General features: G+C 45.1%; 1 protein-coding gene across 1 annotated transcript; it reads right to left on the bottom strand.

Annotated features, from left to right (window-relative positions):
• Window positions 1-1847: 1847 nt before the first annotated feature.
• On the bottom strand, window positions 1848-9765 carry LOC112542068 (polycystin family receptor for egg jelly-like). The gene has a single exon (XM_025173939.2). The coding sequence runs from the start codon at window positions 9763-9765 to the stop codon at window positions 2041-2043; it is 7725 nt and encodes a 2574-aa protein (XP_025029707.1). The 3' UTR covers window positions 1848-2040.
• Between the last annotated feature and the right edge of the window lie 2495 nt (window positions 9766-12260).

The following is a 12260-nucleotide window of genomic DNA, read 5'->3' as shown; positions in this document are numbered from 1 at the left end:
TCTCCTGCTTGCAAGCCTCCCAGAGGGATCTGTTGGCCCTGGGAGAAATAAAAGGCTGAGATGGGCCCAGGCCTGGTTCAGCAGAACTGTCTCAGGTTCTTAAGACTTTTACTGCCCCTGAGCCATCTGGACAGCATGCAAAACCAAAAGGTTTGGCCTCTGGGGGAAGGGGGCTTGAGGGGGCTCAAAAGAAAATCAGTGCCGTAAACCCCCAAGCAATGCAGCATTTGAGCACTGCTCATATCCATATACAAGTAGTGCTTCTCAAATCTTCAGGTGCTCCAGTCATCGCTGAGAGAGGGGAGCAGAAAGAGGACGGAGCAAAAGAGTTCGTCTGCTGAAGGATTTCAGCTCCGTGTCGAACTCCTTCAGCAGACAGCTCTTTCGCTCTGTCTGCTTAATGTCCCGGGAGGTCGCTTAATGACCACAACCGGGAGTGCCTGGATTGCGGTCGTTGAGCGAAGCAGTCACGGGTGCATCTCTCTTAATGACTGCTTCGCTTAATGACTGAGATTCCGGTCCCAGAGTTGGTCATTAGGTGAGGACTACCTCTAGGTACAAAAATACGTTTCTTTCCTGAGGTTTCCTTGTGGTGCACTTTCCAAGTACTAAACCAGGCTCAACCTAGTTTAGCTTTTTGAAATCAGCCGAGTTTGGTTGTAGATCTCCACATCTTTTGTTACTGGCTTCTTTTGTGACTAGTCACATCTCCATGAAATAGCCGTGATATGTTTTAATAATGCAAAATGCAGCCAGAGATGTCAAAATGTAGCATGCTCTGCCTCATAATGTTGTCAGCCTGCAAATTATCTAGCTGGTTCTATTCAGAGAAATAGTTCGTTATATAATACTATTAATGACATTATTCTGGATTACTGAGAAAATAGAAGCAAAACCTTATGAAACTAAACCCCAGTCTTTCAACAGCTTTATGGACGTGGACCAGATTAAACAAAAAAAAATTTAAAAATTGGGGGATTTCACTACCTGTACCGATTATAAATCACAAGAAGTTGATTTCTTAATAGGCTTCATATTTTCAGTCTTGGAAGAAAAAATAATTACAGAAAAATGTTCTCCAAAGAGCTTCTATGTCACAGATAAAAATAATAATCAACACTGACTGATTAAATAACTGGTTTGTCAATAAAAAATGTAAGTTCAAATAGAATATTCAAAGTTAACGGAATAGAACAGTTAATACGACTGAATGCAAAGAGATTATGACTGTGTATAATTTAATGGGCAGCTTAAAAGAAAGCAAACCCAAATAATTTGGGGAAAATTTGAGGGCCCTAATTAGAAGGGAAAAAAGTGAAATACAGTATACTACTGCACATTTGATTAATTAAACAGTACCACTGAATATCTGAATAGCTAATTTGAATCAGATCCCCACAGTTATAAAGTCCAGCGATTGGAACTGTAATGCTGTGTCCTCATATTATAACAGCTATATCGACTGGGAGCTTTTATGGGCGTTCTTCAAAGATTGTGGGTGTGAACTTGGTGACACTTGCAGAGCTGACTTTTTTTTACTACAGCTACGACAGAGATTTTACAATCGCACAAAATACTGATCATGCTCTTACAAATAAGAGGCTAAAAACCAGAAAAGTGGTAACATACTCTTGGTGGTCTTGCCTTGTTATCCTGTTTCTTTCATTATTTGATTTTATTTTTGCAGCCTGATTGCAAATGCCATACAGATAAAATTTACCACAGTAGCAGGATTGCCTAACTTTACTAATCCTCTGACAGGTAACCTAAAAAAAAAAAAAAAAACTTGAAAAAGCACACGGTTTAAATGTATTTTTTATTGGAATAATAACTGGGGGAACATAGGACAGAACAGTTTTTTTTAAAGCATGACACTGCATGCTAAATCTTGGGCTGTTTGTTGTGGTTACAGGAAAAATAAGAATCTGAGCGGCGTGAGAATTTCATCAAAGATGGAGGTGGTTGCAACGGAAAGTTTTGAGACTGAAAACTCTGTGGAGGTCAGCTTGGGAACGTATTCGACGTCCACCAATATCTTTCTCAAACCGAAAGGTAAACCATTTTCTTGCCATTTATTCGCCTGCATTTCAACCCCTGCAGTTGACTACCTCTGCGTACCGGTTTTCCAAAGATTGTAACGTTGGCCTGATCACTTGCAGGTGCTGACTGGTGGGTTAATTTACACCATACGGTTTTCATCTTCAAATACAAAAAGTTTATTGCTTCTGCTTCATCCGAATGTTGCTCGTAAACTGTCTGTTTCACTGATGAGTAAGTTGATATTAACAGGCTTCTCCATAAATTGATGAAGATGAACATCATGGTAAAGAGAAATGAGGCTCGGAAAAATACTGTGAGCCACCATCTCGACGCAACGTCCATCTGCTTAAACCCCGAAAAACAATAGGAAACTACAGTCTGCAGAGACCGAAACCAAGTATTAAAACTCCACTCGTGCTGACCAAATATGAGATATCCAAATGACACGTATGTGCAAAACAGCAGTATGGCAAGAACCGTCAAATGAAGGAACACAGGGAAGGCTTTGGACATAGTTTGCTCGGCAAGACGCACGTTGTACAAGAACCTGAAATAACGGTAGGGTTTCAGCACCAGGAGAAAAGCTAAAATGCCCGCCACCATCCTGTAGACCTGGTCAATTTGAGAAACCACCTGGAAGGGAACAAATTCTTCTGGATGAAGCAGATAAAACTCCAGCAAGGTAAATGCCAGCTTGAATTTCAGTGCGATGAGCAATATAAAAAACATACAGATGGTCTTTATGGCGAAATTATTTAAGTTTGTCGCTGTCTGGAGATAACCTATTCTTTCTTGACGTAACATGTGAAATTCATCTGCTAGGTAGAATACAAGAATGTACACTATGATTCCATAGACAACCATCCGAGAGGTGGTTTCATACTGGAATTTAGAGAGTTTATAGGAATGAATTGACGAAGTTGAACTAATAATGCCCAAGTCAATGTATTCAAAAATGACAGTGATGCTGCAGTATAGATCTACATCTGGACTAAAGGTGGTCAGCTCAAAAATCAAAGCCCAGGTCCGTTCATCAAGCCATTTATTCCTTTGCAATTCTTCCAATCTTATTGTTGTGTTGGGTCGTTGCTCTCCTGGAAAGAAATAAAAGGAATATCCTCCAGGACCATATGAATTGACCATACCATAAGACTTATATTCCCATTGATCAATGTCTGACTGGTAAGTAAACCCTTGAAAATCAGCAGTGTGCTTGGAGGTGGACGTGTTAGTTGGCTTGGCCCATGACCCAAGGTAGTGCCTTTGATCTTCTGGATCATGAGCAAAATCATAGTGACAGGGTTTTTTGCCAATCAAATAATTATTTGCAAAGTGGTTTGGAGGAAAACATGGCTTTGTGAAATGCTGTCCTCTGACCTGTCTCATCCTGGGCAAGCCAAGGATTTTGGACCAGGAGTCTGAAAGGTAGGTGGGTTGATAGTCATTATGGATCAAAGGTACAAAGGTGTCCTTCATCCAAATGTAAATGTCTCTGAGTTCCGTTACTTTGGACAGACCAAGGGAAAACTTATCATAGAGAACTTTGTTGTGATAAAAAGAAACTGTGGGGTCAGTAGAGTAAGCCACAATTAAAATACAAGAAGCAAAGATAAGGTGACAGATGATATCCTTTATGAAAACAAATGCTAGGTGTTGTGCTCGTACTTTCTTTCTTAAGATAACGACTTCGTCCTCTTCCAAAGGCTCATATTCCTTGGTCTGCTTAATTCTGATCAGTTCGTGGTGAAACTTTCGAACATCCTTGACATCTATATTCACTCTGACCAGCTTCATCTTTTGGTATTGCTCTGTAGTTACCCAGGAGAGGTTCTTACAGTGCTTGAGGCTAATGGTACTCACACCTGAGATGACGACCATCTTTAGGGTTTGCAGCAGAAACACGCTCTCGAAAAACGACGTGATGGATGCTATGAACCACTCTGTTGAGGTACTATAGCCGTAGGTGAGGCCATATAAGATAATGAACAAGGCAGAGATGAAAGACATTAGAAAAATGAGGACCCAAGCGACGTATCTCCACCACCATGCAAACTGTGGCTTTCGAGTAAATAACTTGATCAGCATAATAAATCTTTTCCTTGCACTAATACTAGTGGGCTCCTTTTCCGCCACATTAGCCGCGCTGGCAGTTGCCTTTGGCTCCTCTTCTTCATCAGTAGATTCGGAAGATGAGGAGCTGTCGTCAGCTTCCTCATCTGTTTCTGAAGATGAGGGGGTATATTCAGGCACTATGTCATCCTTGTCTTCGGAAGGTTTTTCCTGGGAATATCTAAATAAGACGGTGATAGTCAGCTGTAAAGGAACGCAACACAGAGCACTGAAGAACCCAATATACATGGATCTCATGATACGTAGTTTTAATGAAATAACATCTTCTTCTTCCTGACCACTGAAGAACATGATGTTCAGGAGCAAAGTTGAAAGCATTATAGCCAGGCAGCAAGAAACTCTCTGTACCCTGGTGAAAGAACCGGTGGCCACTTGAGAAAATATGGAAAGCCAGAGATGACTGTCTTCTAAGTCTCTAGCCAGGCTTATCAAAAAGTAATCCATTTTCTCTAACCTCGATTTTGGAGTTGAAAAAGAAACAAATCTTTCTATTTTGCCATCCGCCTTGCCAAGGCCTAACCAGTTCCTACAGATAAACAGCCACGATCCTTGAGTTTCCACGTTAAATACTTTGACTCTGCTTAAGTACCAGTTTGGGGAAGAACCAACATTATTGTGCCAGATGTGAATGTAATCAATGTCCCCTATGTCATACCTTGTAGCTAGAAGAAAGGTGACAACAGCTGCACGATAGTGGGTTGGGAATTTTGGATGCTTCATGCAGTGGACATCGCTGTAGCCATCCTTCCCAATCAATTCAAGAAAAACATCAGCCGTGGTTCCAGATCCCAAGCGACTTCCAGTATAGATGGTGACCAGATAATGCATTCTGTGATAAGGGTCATTATCTGCCAAGACAAAGATTTTGTTCTTCTTTCTCATGTCCTCTTTATCTCTAATTATAGCCCAGGATGCACAGAAGCAGTAGCCTGCAAAAATGAAAAATACTGTCAAAATGGTCACTGGATTTGTGTCAAAACTGGCCGAGAGTACTTTCTTTATATCCAAAGGATTGGGGTAAATAACAAACGTGCCAGCAACGAATCTGACTTCAGGTTTAGAAGGCTTTTGTAACTGGCTCCGAGCCATTTTGGTGTTTGTTCCACAGACACAATGGAGCTTGGACAACCTGGTCTGAGGGCCCAGATGGCAAGTCTCTCCGGAAGCTTCGAGGTTGGGAAGGTTACCGAGATCTTGGCAGTGTGCGGTAAAAGCCACAATGCGAACCATCTTGGTGTTCTGCCTTCTCACCAGGGGTAGAGATCTGAGGACCACTGAAACATTCCACTTATCTGCAGCTTTGGCTTGGAGTCCAGACCAGAGCAAGGCCCGTGGAAGGCAAAGGATGTATGGAGCCTTAATTGCACAGTCAAGACTGGTCTCCCTTTTCTGCAGAACGGGAGGTTTGTCAGGGAAAGCAGTGTAAGACACAACCGGGGGGGAGCTAACATTGAGTCCCAAGTAGACAGAGACATTGAAAGTGATGTTCCTATTGCACAAAATCTGGATGTATATGTCGGGAGAGTTTCTGTTTACTTCCATACTAAACCCACCCACTGTTGCAGCACGCTTTTTATCTAGCCCCATCGTCAGGTTAAATGTGTTGGGATCCTTATCTAGTCTATCCATGATCACTTCGGCCACTCTAGGGGTGACCCCAATGACGTCACCATTTGCTTTGGCACCCACCACTTTGAACCCCATCACGACCGTGTGAGTATCCGCTGCCTTCGCCAGCCAAGGGAAAGGATTCTCCTCAAATACGTAATGAGCAATCGAAATCAGAGCATTTGCCGGTAACTCCCTCTGGCTGTCCAACTTCACTCTAGGATAAAAGCAATTCTCACAGGGTCTTCTCTTAGCGAGAGTCCTAGAAACTTCCCCGTTTTCATCTTTCCATAAATGGATGGACCAGCCTTTGGCTTCCATAAAAATGCCGTGTTCCCCAGGGACTCTGCCTTGCAAGACTATCTCTGCCAATAATTCTGACACAGAAATTATTTCTTTGACTACATTCACACGTACATTCCTATGGTTTAAGAGGGCAGCTCTTAACACGTTGGACAGCCCGGTGAAGACGCCGTTGGCGAGGACCTCCACTTCTTCAGAACCAAGATCGGTGTCTCTATGCCTTTTCAGAGCTTTGCTGACTTTCTTTAGGGTTCTGACCGCGATAAGTTGGGATTCCCTACTGATTTCATTTGGGTCCTGTGTTATCTGGCAAATGCTGGAGATTATTTGGTTTAGCACCCCTGTCTCGGTGGTGGGAATCTGCGAAGACTTGTTAAGAAGCATTTCTCGCAGCTCAGTTTTAGAATGATAAAAACCTGGCAATGCCTCAATGTGATTAAGTTCGGAGGCCACCATATACAGAATGAAGCCTGCATGAAAGTAATCCTTGGTCTCAAGGAAGACAGAGGGGGGGCTACTAAGCTGTCTGATTAGGCGATACAATTCGTCAAGAACAACATCAGTGGGCTTACTAGATCTTGACTCATGCACCGTCGCCTGCAACCCGACTTGAGAAAACGCCTCCTCAGTGTCATATACTTGAACAAATATGTCCAGAGCATATTTTTCAGATGGAATACCACTGGGGAGAAATGAGGGTGGGGTCTTCTGCTGATGGCCAAGATAAATGATGGTTCCGAATGTATTATTTTGCACAGATGATATGTTAGCTATTTCGGCTAGATCAGCACGGGCTATCACTTTGTAGGTAAGAGGTCCCTTCTTGTCGTCAAATCCAGTGCACTGGAGAATGAATTTTGTCATCAGCGCGATTCCTTCCCTTGGCTCGATAAAGCATTTTCCCACCCGAGGAGGGACATGGACATAAAAGGAATAGCTACTCACGGCCAACGGGACGCCCCCTTTGCTTACTTTCAGTTTAAGGGTATAGAACTGGCCGTACCTAAAGGCCAAAGAATTTACATGCAAATATGGACTGGCTCTCCCAGTCGTAGTTTTAGAAGCCCAGTCAAAACTGACTTCCTTGGAATCGGCTAAAAGAAGGGTCCAAAAATAAACCAAGCGGGCTTTTTCACAGTTCAGACACTTTCCATACAGAATCAATCTCTCCGTGGTTTGGATGGCTTTCTCGCAGTTCTCAAAGCAGACGATGCTCAGGACAGGCGCAGAACCAGGGAGGACACGGACTGCTTGGAACGTGTGGGCAGACCGGGTTTGCTTGGTAATGACCAGCTTAAAATAATACATCGTGTTCTCCTGAAGGGTCTTTGGTTCCACTACTTGTACTGGCTCTTTGGAGTGAGTCCAGTGCATATCAAGTTGTCCTGGGTGGCATTTCTGACCGGGACCTAACTCCATTGCCGAATAGTCTGACTCCCGCTTGCTACAGAACCAGTGGAACAGAATTCCTTCCAGAGGCTTGATGGAATCAGGGTCTGAGGAGGGAGACCCATCCAAGGACCACCGATCAGAAACACCCACAGTCTGAAATAGGCCTCCGGCGATAACTGCCATTAACCCACTTTCTAGAATTTGGAGGAAAACTGAGCTGGACTCAATGAACGTTATGTTTTCTGCAGGTAGGTGTACGCTCATGCTCACATTGACATGGTGGAAGCCATACGTCAGGACATTTCCAGGGATGTGCAACACGGTGCCACCGGTGTTCAGCCCCTCAGGGAGTGTGAGCGGGTTTGGCCAATCTGGAACGGACCACGCAGTGCTCAGATTGTATATTTTCCAAAGGAGACCCAGCTGTGGACGGGTCCTGCATTTCGCTTTGGCTGTTGCCTGCAAAGCGATCGCCTTCTCTCTCCTGTAACGCAGCACGGGATCCAAAGGGTTAGGTTTATGGATCGCAACGGTCAGTTTATAGCAATAACTTTTTTGGCAGGCCACAGCCGGCTCCATCACCCTCGAGGCATAAGTCCCAATGGTGGCTTTTAAAACAGCCCGCACGAGTCCGTTTTGCCTGCAATTCACTTCTGCTACAAAGCCTGCATACTGCGTGGGTCTGAAAGACAAGGCAGAGGGAGGGAGAAAGCGAGAGGCGTTTTTGACACGGTCCCTGTAGGTGTACGTCTTATGCCAAAGGAGGAGTTCCTTCCCGGAGTGAAAAAGCTGCAGGCTGAACGCCCAGTCACACTGCAAGCGGGGGTGCGGCACAGGTATGAACCACACAATATAGACAAAGTTTTTATCGGGGGAATGCCCGCTGAAGACGTGAACTTCAATCTCTTTTTCGCCTAAGGACTTGAACAGGATCTCCTTTTGGTTCAGATATAAGTGCACGGTGAACCTGAACCATTGTATCTTCACAAATTCAATGGCAATTAGGGAAGAAAGAGCCACTTGCTGGAAAAAGAGGTGGTGGAGACTGGAGGTCCCACTGGTCCCGGAGGAACCACTGTCTTCTAGGGTGGAATACAAGAGCCCCAGGTGCTGGTTAAAAATGTATGTCCCCACTTTGGTTTTCTGTGGGTTGAGCCTGATGGAAACCCGGGCAGCACTGCTGGCTTGGAAAATCAAAGTGTCATTAGAGAAATCAAGATGTCCTCTCAGCTCCTCAGAGAACGTTTTGTTGGTTCGGAAGTAGATTCTGGAGATCACCTTCTTCCCAGAGGTTCGTGAGATGGGTGGAGCACAGAAGTTGCTTTGCAGAGCAAAAGGGTTGTACTGGTAGGAGAGAGACCATTCCTCCAGTCCCTGCAGATCCTCCAATGTGTAGGCTGCTATGGTGGAGCTCAGGGGCTGGAGACGCCAGGAGAGGGCGAGAGACCTCTGGGTTCGACTAAGCAAGGTAGAAGAGGTGCTGAAGACGTGGAGCAGAGCAGGCCGCACGTGGAAGGCTGCCAGACTAAGGCTGAGTGGAGGCCCATTCTCTAAGTGGAGCGACACCGTATAGAATCCACGCTGGGGATAACGCACGGTTGTGTGATAGTAATAATACACTTCACAGGCATGGTGCAACGGTGCGTGGAGGCCTGTGGTGGAGGCAAACGGTTCACTGTGTTGGTTGCTGGGAATAAGCACGTCTGCAGGGCTACCCCCTTCACTCTTGAAGCGGTAGCTCCAGAGGGAACTTTTAAGGCGTGCACACCAGCCCAACGTCACGGGTTGCCATTCCCAGATGGGGAGGTTCTGGGGGGACAGGAGGAAGAGGCGGACATCTTGCCTGGAAACGTCAATGCTAAAGTTGCGGTGAGTGCAGGGCGGCTCCCGGCACAGGACTGACACACACTGCATCACAATCCGGGTAAAGGCCCGAGAGGGGTCGGGGCGTCCTCCATCCAGGCCTTTGCTCAGCACAAGCTGACCTGACCAGCGCTGGGTTTGCATGACCAAGAGGGCATCTTGGTACCACTGACAGCGAGGAGGAGGTTGGGGGTCTGCTTCTTCTCCCTCAACCTCCGATGCCCACACGGGCATCCTGGAATACTTCAGGTCGACTTGCCCATCCCAGAAGCACGAGAGACGCAGCTCCGTGTCCTGCTTCTGGTAGACGTGATGCTGGGGGTTTGAACAGATGACCTGCAAAGGGGGGGGCCAAAGAGCGTGCAGCGCAGTCTTTGCACACTGGCAGGCGCACCCCAAGAGAAAAATAAGGAGCTCTGTGCAATGCATTGGAGGGGGTGAGTGTTCAGGAAGCGCGGCTTGGCAGCAGCCCGCCCTCCTCCAGACCCACGGATTGTTTTGATTCCAGAACCCTGCAGCGGTTGCCCCGGGCGACTGGAATCCCCGGTCAGTGCGGAACCTCTTTTTGATTCCCTGCCCTCCGAAGCATCCTGCCTGCTTTTCTTCACCGAGGAAGCAAAAACAAATTAGCTAAGGTTTTTCCATTCTCAGCTTTAGTTTAGTTTTTGTGATTTTATGGTTTGTCCTTTTATTACGGCGGTGAGCCACCCAGAGCTGTGTTTTCAGATGGGTGGCTGCAGAAATCTTTAAAATTAATTAATTAATGAATTAGGTGCGGGCTACCCAAAGAGAACAGGCCAGACATTTTGTCCTGGGTGGGCTTTGGGTATTCTGAACCCAAAGCAAAGCAAGTGTGTTCTGAGCGTTTGTTTCCATCCCATCCCTTTTCAACAGGGTTGTTTCGAGGGTTCCAACGGTTTCCAAATGTCTTCATTGGGCTGTCAGTTTGCACACCAGTTTGTGGATCACCATTTTTCAAACTTTTTCCAGCCTCACCAGAATTGCAGCAGACACGTCTCAGTCCTATAGATTTAGACCCAAAGGAGGGACGTGGGGCTGGAAAGTTAAGAGGAAAGAACAATTCAGGCCGTGTTTCTCAACTGTGGCCACTTTAAGATGTGTGGATTTCAACTCCCAGAATTCCCCAACCGGCATGCACCCCCACATCTTGAAGTGGCCAAGGTTGAGAAACACTGAATTACGGCTATGGAGAAACCCCACAAAGGCTGTTCACAGTTTGTACAATCTTTGTTAGGCTTGTAGGTTGCACACCCATGTGGCACTGTGCTTCCTTCTGCTTGCAGGCAGATAGTGCAAAGGGGGCATGGCACAGGTGCATGTGTTTGCTCACAAACACTTCTCTGTTTCACATGCAAGTGTGGCTAATGCTACTGAGGTTGTAGAAAGGAAAAGTATGCCGTTGGTTAGCCTGTTTGCTAGCTAGCTGAGCTCTGCCATGCGTGTGGGCACATGTGCTAAGTGTGTGCTCTTGCGTCCTGTTGATGTTCCTGAGCTTCAGGATGCCTTTAGCAAGTAGCAGTAAGCAAGCACTAGTATTTACTTGTCAACATCCAAAAATATAAAGTCTCAGTGTTGGTTTGGAATAGTTTGTTGGTGGTTTTAAAAGTAACAATTTAAATGCAACATAATTATTAACAAATATCCAAGAGCCATATAAACTACACTCAGTCCACTGCAGGATAGCTGAGGTCTAACTGAATTTCCAAAATGCAGAGGTAACAACCAGCTCCTCATAGGTGTATGTACCTTGTCTTCTATTAATATTTTTACTCTATGCACGATATATGCACCTTTAAAAGGATTCAAGGATATTTTGTTTTCTAAGGTGTGCATGAAACAGAAAGATGTTTTGTTTCAAGTTCAAAATAAAACAACTCCATCGGAATGTATTAGCCAGGCCTTGTTCCACTGAACCAAACTTGAAATAGCAAGAAACAGGAAACATTAGATTTGGGACATGCCACTCGTGCCACAGAGTCACGAATATAGAGGGGTGACACCTATGCGCTGAATGCTACTAGCTCATCTTGCAGAAAAACTGGCCAAAAGGATCATCTTTAACACATTGCACATTAGGATAAAAATGTATAGGAAAGAAAAAGGGAATGCAATTGTGCTTTCATGCACTGAAAAATCATTTCGTCTAGATTAGAAGCTTTTTAATACTATACATTTATCTTTTAAAAGTAGGGTGTAAATACACACACACCCATATGTACACACAAGATTAGAATCTGTTACCAAGTTCTACACGCTCCTCCTTATTCCAACCGAGAAATCTTTTCAGTCCTCTAAACACGCCTTGAGTTGCTCCATTAATCACATAATGGGGTAAAAAGAGATACTCGGTTTCACATTCTTTTCACTTCATTTTCCCCCCCCAGTTCATTCAATTAGTATCTCTCCTGGCTGGGAAATAAATAAGCCAACAGCCAAGTTCCGATTGCATCCTGCAGTTTTTGAGGTTGTCAACAAAGCTTTCATGCGCTATTATACTTTATATTTTATTTTATTCCAAAATACCTATGTACGTAGTCAAGCAGGCGATCGTGTGATTTATGTTATTTTACGTGATTTAGCAGGGGCATCCGCAGGATATGGTCAAAAAAGTCAAGAGGGGTGCAAATAAAAAACAGGCAGAGCCTCGCTCACACTGGCACAGCTGCCACGTGATCTGCCCTCTGGCCATAGGAAGAAAGGAGGAGGTGGCAGGTGAGCAAGGAGGACCTTGCGCAATCAACAGGTGAGCTTGGCTAAATTTGGCTGACGCGTTTGACACGTTTGTCCACCCTCGTTTTCAACCTCAAACCTTGAGATGACACCTGTGACTGCATGGTTGAAGGCTTGCCCTGTTTTACACTCACTGCAGTGCATCGATTGCATGGTCACAGCTGCCATCTTGA

The sequence above is a fragment of the Python bivittatus genome, unplaced genomic scaffold, assembly GCF_059951505.1.
Source record: "Python bivittatus isolate LINGU-HERP-01145 unplaced genomic scaffold, Pbiv_v1 ctg000010_np1212, whole genome shotgun sequence".
Taxonomy (NCBI): domain Eukaryota; kingdom Metazoa; phylum Chordata; class Lepidosauria; order Squamata; family Pythonidae; genus Python; species Python bivittatus.
The sequence above is the reverse complement of the archived record's forward strand: the minus strand, read 5'-3'. Positions and strand labels throughout refer to the sequence as shown.

Bases quoted from the DNA above. Each gene is read 5' to 3' on its own strand.
- LOC112542068 (XM_025173939.2), bottom strand. From the start codon at position 9,765: ATGCATTGCACAGAGCTCCTTATTTTTCTCTTGGGGTGCGCCTGCCAG.